A 21,299-nucleotide genomic window follows, 5' to 3' on the forward strand; every position below is an offset into this window, starting at 1 on the left:
CTTGATTAACATTTTTCTCCGTGTTTTGTAATTTTTTACAACGCTTCTCCTTTATTTCAAAAATGATATTGCATTAAAATATTGCATTAACTGAATATAAACTACAAATATTATGTTCCAAATGGATAATTTAAATTCCTACCAGGCGTTATCCTATTTTTTCCACGGTTTAAATATCAGGATACGAATTGCTTTGTACTGCAGACATTAGAGGTTTAAAAATGAATTTCCGACAAATTCGCGCTTCGATCTTATTAATTGTATTTACATCCAAAAGAATCAGATTCAAATTATGTTTCTCTCTAAAGTTGTCAATTTAAAAAAAAATAGTAAAACATAATTAGGGAAGGGATGACGATCGATTAGAAATTTAAAATAGATCTACCTATTGTAAATGTGATTGCAATTTTTTAAATTTTGTTTCTGATTGAATTTATCTACCATTTTGCGTGTATGGTATAAAATAATAATTACTAGCCTAGGGTCTTAAAAGTCAATGCCGCTTAGGTAGCGCTTCATGTTCGCCAAGCAGTTAGACGACGTCCATTGCTCGGCTATAACTTTAAACTCTTCGTCCATGCGAGCGAACTTGACAGCATTGCTGGACAAATGGTTTATCTTTTTCAGCGATCGATATGTCTGCGAAGTAATATAATTTAAATGATTTCAGAGATGCTAGGTGTGGAAAGAGGCTCTTACCTCCGCAGAAGTCATGGATATATGTTTGGCTATGGCCAGGGCTTCCTCGCCGACACTACGGGCCTTGCAGATCTTGTCAACAAAACTATTTGGCCCCATGATATTAGATACAAGTAGTCTTTCACCCAACAATAGCAGTTGTGAATGCTGCAGGGAAACAAACAATACACAAATTTTAAATAAATATCTTAATAATAAATTAATGGAAAAATAAATGAACAATAATAGCTACTTACCACTTGACTGGACACTTTTTCGTGACCATGCCAGAGCGCATAGCCCTCGGGCAGCTGTCCCAACTTGCTATAGTTTGTCTCGAAACAACAATCCTCGGCGGCCACCACATAGTCGATAAGTGGTAGCTGCATCACACCCAAATTGATGAGATTGCCAACAATCCCCGCCACCAAGGGCTTGGGAAATGTGGCCAGAGTGCGGAGGTACGTTCTGCATCAAGTAAATTATTAATTATACTAACTGCTAATGTATCTTATCATTAACTCACTTGAGTGTTTGGGTTAGCTGGCTGGCACTGTTCCTGCGCTTCTCCGCCGATCCCTGCACTAGCTCGTGACACTCGATGCCCTGACAGAACTGCTGGCCCTGAACAGTAATGAGCACAGTGTTAAAATCATTGCTGCGGGCCACACTGCTCAGCGTCTCGGTCAATTTCTGCAGCAGCTGACTGTTGTATGTCTGTCCCGTTTTGCCGCGGTGCGTATTGACCTTCAAATGGGCCACCTTATCAACCTTGTGCAGGACAACCATCTCGGCGGCTGCTCCCTTGGTATGGCTACTGTTAACCGCCTTCATATCATTGGCCAGTGTGTGGGAAAAAGAACACGGGGGCGACGCTTCGACGCCTCTTTGGTTTGCCTTGTCCACCGGCTTCAGGAACTTAAAGGAAGGATCGGAGCCCTCGGCCGCATCGTCCGAAAGAGTGGCTGCTCCGGGCTTGGTGTCCAGCGAGTGGCGACTGACTGAGTTGTTGCTCGAAAAGGAGCTGTTGGAGCGTCGGCGCATGATCATGGACTCCTCGCTGGCACGCTGCTTGTACACGTAGTCCCAAGAGTCCGAAGCACGCGATTTGGAAACAGCAGTCTTAGGTGTCGCTTTGGCGAAAACTGCATTTGCCGTAGTGCTGATCCGCTTGGCGCTGGATTTTGGTGTACTGGGAGGAGCAGTCTCTTTCTTCGGCGTCGGTGGCTCCGCTGAGGCGCGAGATGTCTGGTTCTGGAAACAAGCAAGCATATTCGTTTTATGGGTTCGCTCTTATAGTATCTATAGATAACACACTTACCCTGCCCGTTATAGTCATGGCTCGCTTTCGCATCAGCGGCTTATTGGAAATCTCCCCACCGCTCATCTCGCGCTGCTCATGCTCTACCGCATGGATCATATTGGCCGCGCCCTCATCGCCCATCAGGCGATCGATTTCGGACACCTTCTTTTTCTTTTGGGGTCCACCGTTGGCCAATCCAGAATTTGGGGTTTGTGAGCGCCGTTTAATAGGCGAAGGACCTTTCTCCGGTGTGGAAGCTTTTGTTGCTCGAACGGTGGGCGTGGCTGCACGCGGCTTTTTAATGATAGCCTCTTTTTTCAAATTCTTGACTACCGCCTTTACTGCCTTAGGAGTAGATGGTGGTGGTGCTGCTGCTGCTGATGATGCTAGCGGTGGTTGAATGGTTAAAACATTCTTGACCGATAGTTTTGCTGCTTTAGGTGTAGATGGTGGTGGTGTTGGTGTTGTTGTCGCTGGTGATAGCGATAAAGCCCTTGCCGAGGATGTAACTGCACCCTTAGAGCTACTGGCATATTGGGCAAAGGACTTTTGCGTCTCGGGGGCATCAGGGTCCCAGATTATCTTCCGCTTGATCACACGCTTGCAACCTGCCAAAGCAATTAATTCAGGTTTAAATATAAGATAAACACTCAAGAAAGAATTATTCATAAAAGGAACTGGTCATGTACCTGTGGTGCCTGGTTCTGTGCTCACATTGGTGGTCGTTAAAGCTGTAATTGAAGGCTTTGGTTTCTCCACCACTGCCGTAATATGCTGTGGCGTTGAGGACTCGATTTGCTTTTGGGACACTGTTTTTAGCATTACTTTGACGCTGCTGATCTTGTTAGTGAAACCAGGTAAATTAGAAGGTGGAGCGGGTTTGCTAGGTGATGGAAGCTTCATTGAAGGCACCGCCGGCGGCTTGTGAGCTACAACCACTTTGGTTGCAACTGGCGGAGCTGCAGGGGCTTCTTCCTCGGAGTCCTCGTAATCGTCCCAATCTTCGTTCAGCGAACTGACAATGTCCTTAGGCTTCAACACTACATTTACAGCCGTCTGTTCCTTGCGGCGTGACTTTGCACTCTTAAGGCCGGCCATCTGCTCGAGGGCCACGGCCCTGATCTCTTCCGGCGACAGCTTCGGCTTGACAAAAACAGCGGAGGTGGAGGATTTAAGTGTTTTGCTTGACTTGGTCTTAGGCGACTTGGGACTGGCCTTGTTGGTGGTAGATTCTCCGCCGTTGCTCTCATCGTCGTCAATTTCCATTATCTCGTACTGACCCTCTCCCTCAATAGTCACTCCGACATCAACTCCCACGCTGTCCAGCTCAGAGAGCGCCTTCTCCACGGCGCACTTCTCGTGACTTGTGTCTGTGCCCTTGAGCAGGGCGATCAGATCCACCTCTTCCAGTGGAGATGTCGAAGCTTGGCCATTACCAGACAAATCGTTCACGTCCACCTGCTCCACAGAGCCACTGGTCAGCTCGTCCCCGACTGCCCGGGCATCCAAAACATCATTATCGGCACCGCTACTCCCGGCGCTGGGGGCATCCGCGGCTGCTGCTACCGGGTCAACGGGCCGAATGTTGTGAAGCTTGGCTATCTCCTGTTCCAGAGAGCTCAGTTCATCCAGGCCCGGGCCCTCCTCGTCTTTGCCGTTCAATTCGGCCAGCTCCTCTTCTAAATTGTCGCCCGCACTTTTTGCTACCAACGCCGCTGTGTTTGGTTTTAGGTTTTCAGCAACGCGCGGAGCCTCCTCGGTTGGGGAGGCCTCCTTCGCTGCCAATGGAGACTCCATCACCTCTGCCATGATGGTTTTCCGTTGAATTGGCGTTCCAATAAAATGATTTCCTTGCTTCGTTTCAATCGGATTATATTAAAACATCACAAAATATCATCACAAAAAATGGCCGCTTGGCAGCAAGTGCATTTCGAAGTTATCGGATTCGATTTATTTGGTGATGGGCCTATAATAGCTAGAAATAGCTAGAATTTGCATGGCTTTTTTCTCGATTTATTAATCATATACATCTACAAGAAAGAGGAAAATTATTTGATTAGTAAATTAAGAAAACTATTTTTAAATATTTATAATTGAGTGTCAATCGGATTAAGGGAATGGCTTTTTTTTTTAATATCAGCAGCCTATGGTCCTAATAATATGTCATCTTTACCTAAGAACAATCTGCTAGGTTTATATAAATAAATAAATATAATAATGGTTTATATATTTGACTCAGAAATTGAACAAAAGTAATTTGAAAAACAGCTCAGAGTGCCCAGGTTGCACTTCAAATTTTCGTTTAGTTTTGGTGTACCGAACTGGAAGAACGACGGTCGCTCTGCGCTGGTATATGTCCGTGGCGCCTGGTCACACTGGCCCGAAAACGCTCCCCCGCTCACCCCCCCTGACGAATACTTGATGGAAAAAAGTCTCATCTGCAGTAAGGATAAGCGCAAGGATAGCGCCAAGAAACACAACCGTTTATTGATCAACCACCCATCCGGTGGTCCAAGCGAGGCGAGCTTAGTGCATAGTACCCAAACCAGCCGGAGCGTCAGAATCCCGCCGAACGGAGAGCGGCAAAAGCGAACGCCAACGAAAAAGCAACAGAGAACGGAGAGGGAAGCGAAACAGCGTCGAATACAGAACTTCGCTGGTCGGGAGCAGTGGTGGCAGGCAGGATGTGGGACTCGTCCATGTTTCTCAGCACGCTGACGCCTAAGTTCTACGTGGCGCTAACTGGTACCTCCAGCCTCATTTCGGGCCTGATCCTGATCTTTGAGTGGTGGTACTTCCGCAAATACGGCACCTCCTTCATAGGTGAGTTTTCCATTCGAGCGATTTGTTCAATTCCCTCTAATCCGAGTGTTCGGCAGAGCAAGTGTCCATCAATCACATTAGTCCCTGGATCAATGGCAGCGACGGCCAATCAGAGTCGAGCAATGGCAGTGGCAGCAGCACATCCAGCGGTTCCAGCAGCAGTAGCAACGGCGGCGCAGGCGGCGGAGGAGGAGGCGGTGGTGCAGCAGCCGGAGGAAGCGGAGGAGCCACAACCAGCACCGGCACCCAGATGCCCGAGTGCAAGGTGTGGCGAAATCCCCTGAACCTCTTTCGCGGTGCCGAGTACCAGAGATTCTTTTGGGCGACCAGTAAGGAGCCGCTGACCTACTACGATATGAACTTGAGCGCCCAGGACCACCAGACATTCTTTACCTGCGAGGGCGACGCCCGCAAGGAGGAGTACGAGATCATGCAGACGGCCTGGCGCGAGCGCAATCCGATGCAGCGCATCAAGTCCGCGCACAGTGCGCTGGAGATAAATGCCGAATGTGCGCCTGCCTACATACTGCTGGCCGAGGAAGAGGCCATGACCATCATGGAGGCAGAGAAGATACTGAAGACGGCCCTAAAGGTGGCCGAGATCAACTATCGCAAGTCGCAGGCTACCCAGCACCAGGGCGCCATTGCCGATGGGATGCATCGGCGGGACACAAACGTGCTGATCTACATCAAGCGGCGGCTGGCCATGTGCGCCCGCAAGCTGGGAAAACTGAAGGAGGCGGCCAAGATGTTTCGTGACCTCACCAAGGAGATACCCTCGATCATGAGCGTGCTGAACATTCACGAGAACCTGATCGAGACACTGCTGGAGATGCAGGCCTACGCCGATTGCCACGCCATTCTCGCCAAGTATGACGACATCTCGCTGCCCAAGTCGGCGACGATCTGCTACACGGCAGCTCTGCTAAAAGCGCGTGCGGTGGCCGATAAGTTCTCGCCGGATATCGCCTCTAAGCGGGGACTTAGTCCGGCAGAGATGAGCGCCGTGGAGGCGATCCATAGAGCCGTAGAGTTCAATCCGCATGTACCCAAATATCTGTTGGAAACAAAGCGGCTGATTCTGCCGCCCGAGCACATCCTGAAGCGCGGCGACTCTGAGGCCCTGGCCTATGCGTTCTTCCATCTTAAGCACTGGAAGCAGGTGGAGGGTGCGCTCAATCTGCTGCACTGCACATGGGAGGGCACGTTTCGCATGCTGCCGTATCCACTGGAGCGCGGCCACCTCTTCTATCCATATCCCACTTGCACCGAGTGCGCTGATCGCGAGCTGTTGCCGGCCTTTCATGAGGTGTCCGTGTATCCCAAAAAAGAGCTGCCCTTCTTCATCCTGTTCACGGCGGGACTGTGCTCCATCACCGCCCTGCTGGCCCTGGCCACCCACCAGTATCCAGAGCCGATGGGCCACTTGGCGCAGACCGTACTTACCTGGATCTCGTATCCGTTTCAGTTGCTCAAGGAGCGCATCGAGGCGTTCTGGCCGTGCAATCTGCTTCAGCAGCTGTCGCGTGTCTAAGCCGGGAGGCTATCGCGGCGTCCTACCTTCTTTCCACCCTCGAATGACGTCACACACAAACACAAACAAGGAACACACACCACATACTCACACGCATCAATCTCCATCTCTGGCTAAGAAACCAGCAAACAAGCTACAAAACCACTAAAAAACACAAACCCTCAATACATAACATGCGTATATATATAGTATATATATAAATACATATATATATATATATTTTGGATCTTAATATGTCTGTGTTGTCTTCGTGAAATAAACATAAACAAAGCAAAAAAAAAAAACAAAATGCAAACAAAACACGCACTCAACTAGTTGCAGCTTCCACGTGATCCGGATGAACGAAACGAATTTTCAGCAGCCAAGCAAGAGGAAACTAAATTATTCTTAAGTTTTATTATTATTTTAATTATTGTAAACGAGAGTACGAGAGGCGAGTAAACAATAATGCAAAATTTATCGAATATCTTATTTAACCAAATGTAGTTTTTAGAATTTGCATAAATTGGATAATTACGATTTTTTAACAATCGTTATTATTTGAGTATATTAAATATCGTTTTAAAAAGTAGTTAATTTTGTACGACCTGGTTCTTATTGAAGTCCCAGATAAACTTGTAAAACCAAATCGGTTTTCTTGGCGCCTGTATTCTGAAAGCAGAAGGCATAACATAATCATAATGGCATAACCAAGCAACCAAGTGTTGGTGCCTGAATTCATAGACAAGTTGTCGAGCACAGAAGTTTTCTTGGAAAACCTTTACAGGATGTTCAGGTCAATTATATGATATCTTTCCCATTGACGAAGTAAAAAAAACTATTTTTTTTGCAAGAACATAAACTATCAGTGTTATGGGAAACATGTCTCAGCAATATGTAAGGGCAGCAAAGCTTATTTAAGACGTTGAGGTTATTATTAAACCCTTGAAACACTTTCTTATCTTATGTACAAAATGGATAAGATAAGAAGTTCGTTCGATGAGCCTAAATGATTGTTTTTTGTTTTATAATTTAAGTCCGCAGTTTACAACGCAATTTATGAATCATTTTCGATCTTAATCTTCTTGCACCTGGAAATGATAATCATTGATATGCACTTATTAAATTTACCCGTTTTTTATAATTATAAGCAAAGCTGAATAGAACAAAGTTCTTTTTTTTTATTTATTTGTGATACAGTTTAGTTCCTTTCAGTTTCCCTGGTTAATGTCAAGTTTGTGCTCTCAGCTCGGTATATATAGATTGATATAGATTTACATTTGGTTACATACATAGAATTACATATGAAATATGTAAAGTAAAAGTATTTTAAATATCTTTGATAAGTTTTGGAAATAAGGCACCAATCATCACATTCGATGGCTTCCATTAATTGGAAATCTACAATGGAGTAATCTGGAAATAGCCCTCGCAGACCTTGCACTTCTCGAGGAGACCGATATACGAGTTCGGGTTGAGGGACAAAAAATAACGCTTTACAGCCATAAAGATATCCCCGGTGTGCATCTCCAAATCAATTCTGGACATATGACGGAATTTTCTCATCACCTGGTCCAAAATACGGAAAAGAATTGACTCGGTTGATATATAAAACTTTAAGACCGTGGTCAATTCGTCCAGCATGGTGTCCATAAAGGTCCGTGTCAGCTTCATAATAAGGTCGAACACCTCTGGCTCCAGAGTGTCAGCCATGGTGGTTATCAGGTTCTCAAAGCTCTCTGCGTTGATCACATGTTCAAAGATAGTGCGTCCGTACTTCTCCAGGACAAACAACACGCCGCCCACCATCACAGAGCTAAGCTCCAGCGCGAACACGCCAACGGCATAGGTGGGCGGCTCTGGGCGCGGATTGGCCGTCGGCAGCGGTCCGGTCAAGCGGGAAACCTGATTTTGACCATCTAGCCGCAAATTGCCTGAGGCGGCATGACTAGCCGGGATGGGCTGGCTCACCTGACCCAGTATATTTGGGCCCTGGTTGTGCTGCACACTCGCCCGCAAATCTGCCGCCGACGTCTGCACCTCGCCATTAAGCACGAAGCCATTTCCTTCGGGTGCGAATGCGTATCGCACACCCTCCTGGTTCATGTTCTTATTGATCTTGTAGAGGTCATTAAACTGCTGTCTCGAGGGCACTTCGTTGACGTTGCGAATGATGTCCAGCCTGCCGCGCGTATTGCCCCGCAACCGGACAGTTTCCCTGGAGGCTTTGTCAAAGGCGCGCCTGCAAGGACGCATATCCGAGATGAATCAGTTCAATATTCACTTCTAAGCATTTAAGGTTCTCACCTCTGGCGATTGCTGAGTGTGTCCCGATAGCCCGCTATATTCCTGTTGGCCGTCTCGTTGATAATGGTCGACGCCAACTTGAAATTGTAGACGCTGTGTGTGAACAGCACCAGCGAAGCGGACAACTGCAACACGTCCATGGTGCTGATGTCATCACCATCCCTCATTTTCTACGGTACAAACATTAGCGTACAGGTCAATATCTCTGTATCTGTCTAGCTTACCAGTATCAAATCCAGCACACCGTTGGCCACTCCAGTGCCCGAGATGACGATTGAGGAGATGTTCATGCCGTTCACCGTCATTTGGGCAATCTGAAATAATATTCAAAATTTAATATATTCCATTTTTTTTCTACCCTTAGGTAAGGATATTCACATACCGCTCCCACTTCCCGTCCGGCGTTCGTAGCCGCCGACACGGCTTGGGTGGCGCCGGCTGCTCCCAACCCAACGGCGCCTGCGATCACGCCCAGCCAATGGCCGCGGGCCTGTCGGTCTGTTACACTGATCGACTGCTCGTGTCGGTTGCGATCCACCAGCATGGCACTCGAACGGGCCGTAGCATAGCCGGCACTGGCCAAACCCACCACTCCAGCTATAGCCATCGCCGGTCCAGATACCGGGAGTGTAAGGAGCCCTGCTATTGGGATGCAGGCTGCGGCAAAGCCTCCCACAGCTGATCCGGTATCCAGATACCCAAGCACTCTTCTGTTGGTGCTGCCCGCCGGCGTTACATACTTGTCCAGGCGCACCTGCTCGCTAACAACGCGGTAAATTCCTCGTTCAGGGGCCACCATGATGCCGGCGGGAAGCTCATTGTTGGCCACATATTGTGCCCAGTTTTGGTAGACGCGTCCGTTCTCATCAACGAATATGTTGCAGCAATCGGAGCTGTCGCTGCTGGTGCCACTGCTGCTGTCTGCAGGGAAATAAGATTAGTTTAGAATATGCATTTAACAGTTTTCACTAATCTTTAAATTAAAAAAAATATATATAAAAATCCTCTAGATCCTCAAAATTGACAGTTTCTAGACCAAGATTAGATTACTGAGATTAAAAAACTCACGGATACAGCGACGGGCACGGAAAACTGGATGGCAGGAGAACTTTTTGCTGTCCTCGGCGCGATTCACATCGTCAGTGCCCTCGACCACCATCACATAGATTATTGCCGTCAACGACTGCCTATTTGTGTATTTTCCTGCATTGAAACAAAGGGTGTTAGGTGGTTACACAACCGTCTGGACAACCCCGATCCCCGGCTTACGCTGCTCCCACACGGCATTAAAGATGGTCTCCCGCGCTCTCATATTGTCGGCGATGATCTTTTGGTGTTTGTTCTCGTCATCCAAAGAGCCTCCACCGGGCGGCTGGGGATCACGGATCAACTCCCTGAGCTTGTTCATCAGAATTTCCGATTGCTCTTGAGATAGCCTGCGTATGAAATTTTCATTAAATTTAGTTTTTTGAATGCGAATAGCCAACTGCGCAGTACTCACAGATCCCAGATTATCTCCTCCGCATAGCCAAGGGATTCGGCAAAGTTTTGCTGCACCTCGCGGGCGGTGCGGTTTGTCCCGCCGTTCTCTGTAGCCCCTGCCATGTCGTACCTTCTGAAAATTCAACTTGCTTCGCCGCAGTTTGACTGCTAATGATCACTTTTTTCGGGAAACCACCAATTTATTGGCGCACACTTTGCAGCATTCACGATCGTTCTGAAAATACCAAAACGCCTTGTGAAGATGGAGGATAGTGCTGGTATTTTGACAAGAAGTTAGTTATCGGGCATGTTGTGCAAATGTTTGGGAATGTTTCATTTATGTTGTTTTGAGATAAAACTAGAGTTAGTATTACTGATAATTTAACCTGTATATTCAACTATTGAAAACAAAAACAAACCTAACAGTGCTACCACACCACCGATACTGGTATATTCATTTTTTTTATTTTAACTTAACTTTGTTAGGTTATTTGCTTATGACTTTCGGACTGTCGACACTCAATCAATAAATTTTTTTTTTAAATTAAGTGTCAATCTTAATTCAACACAGAAGTAATTAAATGCAACAAATCCGTTGAAACCAGGGACGCCACACTTACTTAAACTTAAATTGATAAGCTAGTTGCCAAGCCATCTCCAGTTCCGACTCCGGCATGCGCGTCGGTGTAGTGCTGCCAGCCTTTTGGCCATAAAAAGCTATAGAAGCGGATGCAGATGGTTGTAAAAACAGAATTCAAAATAAATGTGTCATGTTAAGTTGTAGTATTAGTAATTGTTAAAAATTGGATATAGCGCTTATTAACTGTCACATTGAAAATTTAATATAAAATAATAATAAAAATTAATTTCAACATATTTGTTCTTATACAAATTATTTTGTCCAGTCAATACTAAAGCTTTACGAATCAATAGAAGGAATTTTGAAAAACTTTTCTTAATTAACATTTTAATCTAAAAAATAATAATAAGTGTGGAAGATATATAAAGTTGAACAAGAAAATGAGCACATTACATTTATCGGAGTTGTTCAATAGTTGTTGCTTTAACCTAGTACCATAAAATTTCAAAAAATATTTTTAAACACACCGATTTAAAAATGTTAACATAATTACTACAAGTTTTAAACAACATACATACAATACAATATAAAATAGTTTAAAGGAACATGAACCCAAGAAACTCAAGGAGTTTATAGAGAAAAAATCGGAAAACACCTTTAAAAAACATTTCAAAATTTCAGCTTCACGCAATTCAAAATTTTTTCCCGCTTCTGTTCTTTCAAAAAGGCAAGATTTGGCTAAATATATATTTGGGCAGACGACCTAATTACATTCCTATACTTAATATTATCATTGAAATCATATTATGAATTGTATTCTCATAGTAACCTAGCACCTTTTCTTAATTCTCCTCTTCATTTCACCCGAACTTCTAGGTAAACGCTCTAATTTTTTTTAATTCACCCGCAAAATTCTTTTAACTCTCTTGCTTGTGTGACCAGTGTGGCCAGCCTAATGGCCTTATCGGAATGAGAGTAACCAAACAAAGTTTGTAATAAATCCAAAAATATCGCAAAATCGATATTTGAGCTAACAAAATATCACGATATATTTTGAGAAAAATATCGATACATTGATATTTTGATATATTTTCAACAACCCTAAAACCTACGTGTCAGTTTGTATTTGTAAAGTTTTTTTTAAATTCGCGGCGTACAAATCGTGCATTATTGCAGCAGCAACAATCCCGCCCACCTACGCGCCCGCTTAGACAGCGTCGCGCCACCATTGATCGGGAATCCGCTGAAGGCACTACAAAACTCCGCCAGCAAGCCCAGAAGCATCAGCTGGAGCTGCCGGAGGAAAAGTGCACGGAAAAGGCAGGCCAGACGAGGCGTATATATATATAGATATAGATAGGAGGAGGGCACATCGGCGATGGCGGGTCAAAAGTTCCAGTACGACGAGAGCGGAGGAACTTTCTACTACTTTGTGTTATCGTTCTTGGCGCTTATATTGATACCCACAACGATTTACTATTGGCCACGTAAAAAGAAAGAAGGTTAGTGCCGCTGCCCAGCCGATTTTAATCGCTCTCGCTTCCTCTTGCTCTTCCACCTGCAGCTGGGCGCGTGTGTGTTTGTGTGTGCGTAGCTTACATGTGTTCGCAGCTCTCTCTCTTATTTCCTTACTGCAAATGGACACGTTCCAATAAGTTATTCTAACAACGTCAGCTCAGCTCGGCGTCTTCTGCGTATTGGTGAAAGCTGTGATTACCGCAAAACACGAATTGAGCGAAGCTCTCTTGCCAATTGGAACAGCCACTCTGGGCGCGTTCATGCGTCGCCAAGTCGGTGAATCTAAGACATAACTCATAATGTTTTTCCGTGATCTTCTGATCGTTGTAACTTCTTAAAGTAAAAAGAATGAACAGATCTTTATGTGACTTAAAAATGCAGCTATAGATACCGTTCAGTCATTGGGGCGTTTTAGATTTGTAATATTTAGTTTTCTTAATTTTGTTCAAATGTTTAAAATGATATATTTTTAAGCAAATCGTTTAATTTTATCTAATTTATTATTAATAAATTAGAAACTTGAGACTTACAAATAAAGTTACGTATTTAAAGGTCTTGTAAGATTTAACTTGGCGAATATTAAATCTTACATATAAAAACACGTGCACACAGACCTACTCATCTGATAACAATTATATTGCAAATTAACCAACTGTTCTTGGTTCTCTTCCCTGCAGATCCCAGCAAGTTAAAGGATGAATGCCAATGCGCCGACTGTCTGAAGAAGAAAGCCATCCTGGCCAATGCCGAGCCTTACAGGGCATTGAAGTCATGGGGCATCAAGCTTACCATTGTCCTGGGCTGGGCCCTGTTGCTCTTTCTCACCTACCGCGTCTCGCAGTTCGACTACGAGATGGCCAGTTTCGATCCCTTCGAAATATTGGGCGTGCCGCCGACCTCATCGCAGGCGGAGATCAAGAAGGCCTACTATAGACTCTCCAAAGTCCTGCATCCGGACAAGGAGACGGGTGATGAGAAGTCCTTCATGATGCTGAGCAAGGCCTACCAGGCGTTGACCGATGACGTGGCCAAGGAGAACTACGAGAAGTATGGCAATCCGGACGGACCGGGCGCCATGTCCTTCGGCATCGCCCTGCCCTCATGGATCGTCGAGAAGGAGAACAGCGTTTGGGTGCTGGGCCTGTACGGCCTGGTCTTCATGGTAGCCATGCCCTCGGCTGTGGGCGTCTGGTGGTACCGCTCCATTCGCTTCAGCGGCGACAAGGTGCTGCTCGACACCACCCAAATGTACTTCTACTTTATCCACAAGACGCCGCACATGCTGCTCAAGCGGGCGCTGATGGTTCTGGCGGCTAGTTTAGAGTTTGACAAACGCCACAACTCGCAAGTGCAGGAGCGGCAATCGGATAACGACGAAGTGCCAGCGGTAAGTGCCGACTGATCCATCCGAATTTCCAAAATAATAAGAAACCCTCTTTGTGAACAGCTCATCCGGCAGCTACCGAACCTAAATGAGAAGTGCAAGGAGCACCCGCTGTGCCGAATGTACTCCATCAAGGCTCGCGCCATCCTGCACGCCCATCTAGGTCGCATGCCACTCAATCCGGAAACCCTTGAACGTGACCGCCAGTTTGTGGTGAAGAAGTGCCCGTATCTGGTCCAAGAGATGGTCTCCTGCGTACACCAGCTGGTGATGATGGCCTACGCTAGGCGTGTGCCTCGTTTGCCCAGCATCGAGACGATTGAGAACTGCATGAAGATGTCGCCGATGATCATCCAGGGCCTGTGGGAGTTCAAGTCGCCGCTGCTTCAGCTGCCCCATCTAACCGAAGACCATCTGTACTTCATGAACAAGAAGCGGCACGTGAAAAACCTGCAGCAGTTCGCCCAGCTCAAGCCGGAGGAGAGTCGCGTCCTGCTGAAGAACCTTTCGGACTTTGAGTACGAGAACACGATGAAGGTGCTGGGCAAGATGCCCCTAATTGACTTCTCCATCCGCTGCGAGGTGATCGACGACGAGAACACGAATGTGGTCACCGCAGGCGCAATTGTCACGGTCACTGTTACGCTGGAGCGCAAGGACATGAGGTCGCTGTTCGGGGACACCAAGGCGCCGGAGAAGCAGGGCATCAACGAGGCCAACGAGGAGGCTGCAGCGGATGATGACGATACTGCCGCCGCGGCTGCGCCGGCCAAAAAGGCATCCGCCTGGGCGAAGCCTCGAAAGGGTGGAAAGGGCAAGGGTGGTAAAAAGCCCGCCCAAAACCAGAAAAACAACCAGAAGAAGGCCCCGCCCAAAGCGTCATCAACGACAACAGCCAATGCAACCGCTTCCGAGGATCAAACAGGCAACTCTGATGCTGAATCCGAAGTGGGCAATGGCGATGGCAGCGATGTGGAATCAGTGGCCGGCGGCAGCGGCAGCGAAGACGACGAGAAGGGTAATAAGAACCATTCGTCGTTGGACGACGACGATGACGAGGAGTGGGAGAGACTGCAAGCGAAGTTAAACAAGAGGGAACGACTTGAGGGCAAGTCCCGGCTGTCGCACACCGTCCACTGCCCCTACTTCCCCGAGGAGAAGCAGGAGTACTGGTGGACCTATATCTGCGATCGCAAGTCGCGCACCCTGCTCACGGCTCCCTATCACGTGACCAATCTGGTCGAGAAGGAAGAGATCCAGCTGAAGTTTACTGCGCCACGCTGGCCCGGCGTCTACACGTTCACCGTGTGCCTGAGATCGGGTGAGTTGCTTAGAAAGATTATCCTTCATAATTTAATCTTAATGTTCAATTAAATTAAGAAGTTTAATGTTATTCGAATAATATTTAAAACAATAAACTTGTGGTGTGTTTACAGATTCCTATCTGGGCATGGACCAGCAGCAGGAGCTTAAGCTGGACGTGCAAAAGGCGCCTGCACCACCGACAGACCATCCCCAGTGGGACCTGAGCGAATCAGAGCCGGAGCACAATGACCAACAGGAGAACCTGAGCGACTACACCACAGACACGTCCGACGAGGAGGGCAGCGACTAAATGGAATGGACAGAGACAGGCGGAAGGATGGAAGGACGCGACGTTACGCTACCACACCCAAACGACCTCGATCTCCTCCTATCTTTCTCTCTCTCTCTCTTTCTCTGGGACGGAAGAAGACTCTTTGTTTTTCCTTTTTAGTAAATGAGTTTTGCGTGGCGGAGGAGGCGATTCTCCTTCACATTTTTACTAGTTTTGTAATGGAAACGACGATCCCGAACTAGAGCGTAAATAATAACTATAAACAACTTCATTTTACCGTGTACTGTACTAATTATAATTATAATGTACTGTATATTTAATTATTTGGATACAAGAACTAAAAGTGAGACACGTAAATACAAAAAGTCTATTGATATTAATATTTTTTTACGAGTGGTAATTAACTGAAATATATCCCCTTCGGGCCGGCTGCTGATTTCAATATGAGTTTAAGTTATAAATAGGTAACCAATTCAAACTGAATAAAAATTATCAAGTTTTATATAAATAATCAAATATATTTGATTTAATTCTTTATATAAATATTACTTTAAACGTGATCAAGTATAAGACCATTTTTTAATTGGTGCATACTATTAGCTTTTCAACTTTTCAGTGTGAATTTAATATGAACTAGCGTTTGATAAATTTAATTTAATCATAATCAAGTTTGTGTTGTATTTGCAAGGACAAAAACTAGAGAATAATCAATAATATTGCTTTAGTTCATAAATTGTTGATAATTTTTATTTTAAAATGATAAAAACAGCAACCAGCCCAATTAGAAAATTCGAAAATCAGAAAGTTCGAAAATGAAAATCACTGCGCAGCCGCGGCTCGCTCGCTGTCCAATAAGAGTTCCGAAAGGGATTCTGATGCCTGATGCCGCTCTCCGTCAGAGCTCGCTGATGTTGATATTGGCGTCGCTGTTAACTTCTGCCGTTGTTGTTGCGGAGAAATTATGCAGAGAAAGAAATTAAATAATGAAAGATTAAGACTTACACTCCTGGGATACGTTTTCCCGTCACCAAATTTGTTATTAGTGGGTTTCATTTGTTTCTATTTACAGAACATTTCGGTATTATTTGGCTAAAGGTGCAGTTTTAAATATGTATGTATGTGATTGAGATGAGGATGTCAGTGTATGTGTGTATCTTTGATAGTCGTTGTTTTTCTTCTTCATTCAGGTTATTCCTCTTCCTCCTCGCTTTCTTCCGATGAGGAATTATTTTTGTCGTCTTCTGGTTTACTACTCTCTGCCTTGTCTACCGTTTCTTCCTCTTGTGTTTCTGGTTTCTCTGATTTCTCCTCCTCGGTAGTTATTTCCACCTGTTTATTTTCTTCTACATGCTTATCTTCTTTATCATCTTTAGTTTCATTTCCTTCATCGGCCTCCGGCTTATTACTCTTTTCCTTTTTATCCGTTTCATCTTCTTGCGCTTCTTCGTCAGGCTTCTGTGTCTGCTCTTCCTCGTCAGTTTTATCCGCCCTTTCCTCTGTTTCTTCTTCCTTTTTCTCGTCGGCTTCGGCACTTTCTAATTCCTCTATAGCTTTCGTGGTTTCTTCTGATGCTTCTTTTTCCACCTGTGTGACGTCCTCTTTGTCAGCTTCCTTATTTTTCTTTTCAGCATCTGTCTCCACCTCCTCTGCTTTCGTAGCTTCTTCACCCCCTTCTTCTTTATCGTTACTAGAGTCTTTTTCCTCCTTGACTTCCTTGTCCGCACCTTTCTCCTCCTTTTCTGCTTCCTTTGCTTCTTCATCCTTTTCTTCCTCATCGCCACTAGACTCTTCTTCGGCGTCCTTATCCTCAGTCTGCTTTTCGGCTTCGTTTGCGCTTTCTTTGGTCTCAGCTTCAGATTTTTCTTCCGTTTCTTTGTCTTTATCTTCAGTTTCTTTTGTAGATTCTTCTTCTTCAGATTTTTCTTTGGTTTCATCTTCGGATTTTTCTGTTTCACCATTAAGGTACAAATATATGTTAGTGTCTAAAAGTACTCTCGCCGCAAGTAATGAAAAAGTAAGGAACTGCCACATTTTCGTAATTATTATATTTGAAAACCCGAATTTGAAAAATAAAGCTACAAAATACAGTTAAGTGGAAGTGTTTTTGGTAGTTGTTCCTTTGTTTTACATTACTATGAGTACGTGAACGCTTAAGAACTTTCTCCAGTTTTTACCTGTCGCCTCTTCTTTCTTTTCCTTATCCTCGGTTTCTTCCTCTGCAGCGGTTTCAGTCTTTTTGTGGGTTGTGATTGGATTGTGGTACGTGCGAATGTTTTTTTTATATTTTTTTTTGGGAGGGAAGTGGAAATTGTATATACAAGATCAAATCAGTGGGATCTCTACCTAAACTGGGCTTCTACAGTGCAATATCATGCTGTTGTTAGCTTTTATAAGCCTAAAATCTCGTGTTATGTTTGGTCCATGCTACAAGAGGCAATGAATTACCTTTTCCTCTGAATTTTCTTCTTTTTCTTTGTCGGCGTCTTCCTCATCGCCCTCCTTTTTGTCCTTGTCCTCGCCATCTTCTCCCTTTTTTAGAGAATCACGGACTCATTAGTATTATTACAGAAAAATTGTAAAGCTTAGTATTCACCGCAAAAACAATGCGCAAGAAAAATATAAGATTGGGTAATGAAAGTATCTGTTCTAAAAAATCGATTTGAAGATTTTGCTTTAAACTTCTTCTGTTTCTGTGGTACATATTTTTAATGTCAGTTAATTTTTTAAACGATTTTATTTACAGTAAAATATTTTCAAAACCCATTCTTCTCTCACTTTTTACTAGCATCAAACTCTTCTGGTGCTGCAGCGATGTTAAGTGACGTGTGCTGTTAAGTGTGTTAAACGTGTTAAAGTGTTAGAAAAACAAGCTTGCAGTTTGTTATGTTCCTTTTTAGTTAATACAAATATATTTCATTTTATTACATGGGCAGCACTTTTTTATGTTTTAGCATTAACATAACGGCGGCCGCACAAAAAATTTCAGCTTCCTACGCTCTTATTTAAGTCGATTCAACTTAGGCTTAAGTGCTGGCGTGAATTCCGAGTCCGTATAGTTGTGTATAAATGTTACATACAAAGATGTGTGTAGGATGTAAGTTAATGATTATAAATATTTTTTGATTAAAATTGTCATTTCACTTAAATAGGCTCGTAAAATTAGCTTAAGAACCGCAGTCGTCGTGGTGTGAATTCGTTTAAAATATAAAACGCAATTTGATGATATACGCGAGTACCTGATTTCGGTTTCTAATCTGATGCAAAATTTCGGTTAGTTGGAAGATCAAATAGATCAATTAAGCCAAAGCTGCATTTTAAAAGAGCATAAAAAATTGCACATCGATTTCGAAATCCTTTGTCAAAGAATAACTTTAATAAAAGAGAACTTGATTAAAAAATACGCAAGTATTGTTCGATCAATTCCATTTTCACCGAATTTCGATGGGAATAGAAAACGGAAACGGGGGGTTATATAAAAAAGATATAGAGAGTTTGGTAGTGTCTGTGCTGTTAGAAAACATTACGGGTTATTGCTCATGTTAGCTTAACGGCTTTTGTTTCAAAAAGTGGCGGCTGTTAATTCTATTGCTGATGCTGCTTGTTGAAGATGCTGCTGTTGTTCGTTGCGTCGTAACAGTTAACGGAAAATACAGGAAAATTGCTCAAACTCAAACCTCGGCCTTCTCCGTCGCCTCATCGCCCTCGCCACCTTCCGCAGCCTTCTCCTTCTCCGCTTCCGCCTCCTCCTTTTTGGCCTCGCCATTTTCCTGCTTCAGTTCAATCTGGGCAGTACTGACCGCCGTGGTATCGGCGGGTGCCAGCTTGAGGAACACCTCCAGGGTGTCGATCTCGTTGGCCATGTCGAAGGCGTCGTAGTCGCCGCAATACTCGTCATCATTGAATAGCTGCGGGGGCAGGGGATGGCGGGGATCCGGATCGCTCACGGTGCCACCGTTGCTAGTAGATTTGTTTTGCATCAGCTCCTTTTCGGACTCCTTGCCGGGCTCTGTGATGTCGACGGTGTCATACTGGATGTTCTTGCTGTCCAGGATCATCAGCACGCGCTGCTGTCGCTTCTTAACCTGCAAAACAAAGAGTGTGTTTTTTAGCCAGATGTTACAATTAAAAACCTTTTTATACCCTTGCAGGGTATTCCAATTTTAGTCAAAAGTTTGCTACGCAGTGAAGGAGTCATCTCCGACCATTTAAAGTATTCTTGATCAGCATGAACAGCCGAGTGGATCTAGCCATCTCCGACAGGAAAAAAGTTTACAAATTTTTTTTCCAAATTTGATAATGGGTTACATCTTGAAAATTGTGAAAATTGTTCCAAAATTTTAAGTAGGAGAAGAATGCAGATTTATTAACCTAATAACTAAAAGTTTTTAAGCTCTGTTTAATATACTCCACAGCGTTACAAGCTTCTGACTTAAATTATTTAAATTTATTTTTTAATCATATTCCTCAAAAAAAAAAAAAATGTTATATGTAATGTAATACTATTTTGAAAATTATATTTTTAAATTCACCTTTTTAGCTTACATATCTTTCAGTGTAACACTGTTTTTAACAATCCTGTTATTTACAGCGATGACTTATCGGTAATGAAATGTTGCCGGCAAGCCCAAAACTCACACAGAGTCGCAGTAAAATCACACCCACACATCCAAACATGCAAGCGTAGATAACGGGGGAGAATGATAAAGCCAACTAATTGGAATGGTTTGTTGCACTCGGGTAATTAACTTTCTGATAAAGAATTGTAGCTCCCCTTGATTTCATGCTCTCATACTCTGGGATTTCGAAGAATGTAGATGCTACACAACACAAACAAACAGCAGACAAAAGCTTTGTTGTTATTGCATTCGCTATTGTGACCCGTACAATGACCGTTATGTTATTGTTCTTATTGGCGACATTGCGAATTGAACAAAGAAGGCGAGGCGAAAGAGATGATGGAAAACAGAGAGAGGTGAATCACTCCTTTAACTAACGCACACTCGCGCGCAGAGAGAGTGCCCACGCATCAAGCCATGCGATTGCGATCAATGGATTCTCTCTCTCTTCCTCGAATAAGCTTTATATGGGCATTGAAAAATATGTTTGTGCTGCTTCTTGCCACCACCAAAACACACCAACACGCACACAACCAAACAATGCCCACTTGCTGTGGGGCTCTGTTTTTTTCCTTCTGTTTTTATTCGACTGTACATACATACATATATGCCATCATCACACGCACACTCATACTCGAACACGTACAAGCGCAGCAAAAGAAATAGAATTCGCAATGCATTCGTCACCAGTCTTCTGCCCCCTTGCCGATTTGCTTCCCTATTGTCTATGTTTGCTGGTAAGACAGGGCCAAACATTCCATTAAAAAGACAGTACGCCACGCCCACAAACTCACCTCCTTGTTGCCGGACATGCCGCTGACATAAACTTTGAGAACCATTTTCGTAGTCAATTAGTTACTTCAAGCGCTATTTTCGCGAAAATAAATCTGCTGCTGGCTACTTTCACGGCGATTAAAAATATTTTTAGATATTTTCCTTCTTTTCCGTCGCTCCTGGCCCCTACGTAATTTTAAGCACTGTATCGAAGGCACACGCACTGGGCAAGGTCGCTGCGGTTGGGATGGTATAAAAACTGCGAAGACGCGGATAAAAAGCTGCCCTGGTCTCGATTAAAGATGCAAAATACAATTTTTATCAGGTGTGGAAATTATTTCCTACTTTGTCGTTGCTGGGTAGATAGAGCTGACAAAACATCGGAAAATTTCTATCGAACATATAAGAGGTGCCAGTTTAGCTTACTTCCCGCTATATATATTTTAATGCGGAAAAGCTTTCGAAGTTTGCAATTAGCTGAGAGCCACTTGCTCTTTTTACTTTGAAATTTTTGAAAAAACAATTCAACTTAATTTTGTATTCCAAAGATACAAAAGTATCTATCGGAGTATGATCTCTTGAAAATGTTAATTCACCAGCACTTTTCTGTTAATCGATGTCTTTTATAGCCGCTTGCTGTTTCATTTATGTCAGGAAGTAAGGAATATTAGAAAACAAAAAGTATTAGAGAGTAGTTCTAAAGAAACTACAAATAACAACATCC

General features: G+C 44.2%; 5 protein-coding genes across 7 annotated transcripts; 2 read left to right on the plus strand and 3 right to left on the minus strand.

The window, feature by feature from the left end:
- Positions 1-23: 23 nt before the first annotated feature.
- HIPP1 (HP1 and insulator partner protein 1) lies at positions 24-3,934 on the minus strand. Its single transcript, XM_020960248.2, has 6 exons — positions 2,671-3,934; positions 2,000-2,589; positions 1,205-1,932; positions 936-1,146; positions 700-846; positions 24-639 (listed from the first exon to the last, which is right to left on the minus strand). The coding sequence occupies exons 1-6, from the start codon at positions 3,788-3,790 to the stop codon at positions 487-489; spliced, it is 2,949 nt and encodes a 982-aa protein (XP_020815907.2). The 5' UTR covers positions 3,791-3,934; the 3' UTR covers positions 24-486.
- A 360-nt stretch (positions 3,935-4,294) lies between these two features.
- LOC110189979 (protein ST7 homolog) lies at positions 4,295-6,797 on the plus strand. The gene is made up of 2 exons (XM_020960268.2): positions 4,295-4,804; positions 4,861-6,797. Exons 1-2 carry the CDS (start codon positions 4,666-4,668, stop codon positions 6,336-6,338), a joined length of 1,617 nt encoding a protein of 538 aa, XP_020815927.2. The 5' UTR covers positions 4,295-4,665; the 3' UTR covers positions 6,339-6,797.
- On the minus strand, positions 6,720-10,527 carry pst (pastrel). The gene is made up of 7 exons (XM_020960746.2): positions 10,126-10,527; positions 9,894-10,060; positions 9,693-9,827; positions 9,007-9,545; positions 8,849-8,938; positions 8,625-8,794; positions 6,720-8,559 (listed from the first exon to the last, which is right to left on the minus strand). Exons 1-7 carry the CDS (start codon positions 10,227-10,229, stop codon positions 7,719-7,721), a joined length of 2,046 nt encoding a protein of 681 aa, XP_020816405.2. The 5' UTR covers positions 10,230-10,527; the 3' UTR covers positions 6,720-7,718.
- Positions 10,528-11,686: 1,159 nt separating this feature from the next.
- Positions 11,687-15,550, plus strand: Sec63 (translocation protein Sec63). The gene is made up of 4 exons (XM_020960745.2): positions 11,687-12,188; positions 12,882-13,591; positions 13,652-14,909; positions 15,025-15,550. The coding sequence occupies exons 1-4, from the start codon at positions 12,065-12,067 to the stop codon at positions 15,201-15,203; spliced, it is 2,271 nt and encodes a 756-aa protein (XP_020816404.1). The 5' UTR covers positions 11,687-12,064; the 3' UTR covers positions 15,204-15,550.
- Positions 15,457-21,268, minus strand: Sh3beta (SH3 domain binding glutamate rich protein Sh3beta). Of its 3 annotated transcripts, none has more exons than XM_020960747.2 (5): positions 20,596-21,268; positions 18,860-19,267; positions 17,631-17,714; positions 17,360-17,417; positions 15,457-17,131 (listed from the first exon to the last, which is right to left on the minus strand). In XM_020960747.2, the coding sequence occupies exons 1-5, from the start codon at positions 20,638-20,640 to the stop codon at positions 16,374-16,376; spliced, it is 1,353 nt and encodes a 450-aa protein (XP_020816406.2). In that variant the 5' UTR covers positions 20,641-21,268; the 3' UTR covers positions 15,457-16,373. The 3 variants fall into 3 exon arrangements, with proteins under 3 accessions (XP_020816406.2, XP_086689842.1, XP_020816407.1); XM_086833716.1 differs by lacking the exon at positions 20,596-21,268 and adding an exon at positions 19,715-20,176; XM_020960748.2 differs by lacking the exon at positions 17,360-17,417 and having other exon boundaries at positions 15,457-16,121; positions 20,596-20,980.
- Between the last annotated feature and the right edge of the window lie 31 nt (positions 21,269-21,299).

The sequence above is a fragment of the Drosophila serrata genome, unplaced genomic scaffold (assembly GCF_035046125.1).
Source record: "Drosophila serrata isolate PLE 108 unplaced genomic scaffold, ASM3504612v1 contig_272, whole genome shotgun sequence".
NCBI lineage: Eukaryota > Metazoa > Arthropoda > Insecta > Diptera > Drosophilidae > Drosophila > Drosophila serrata.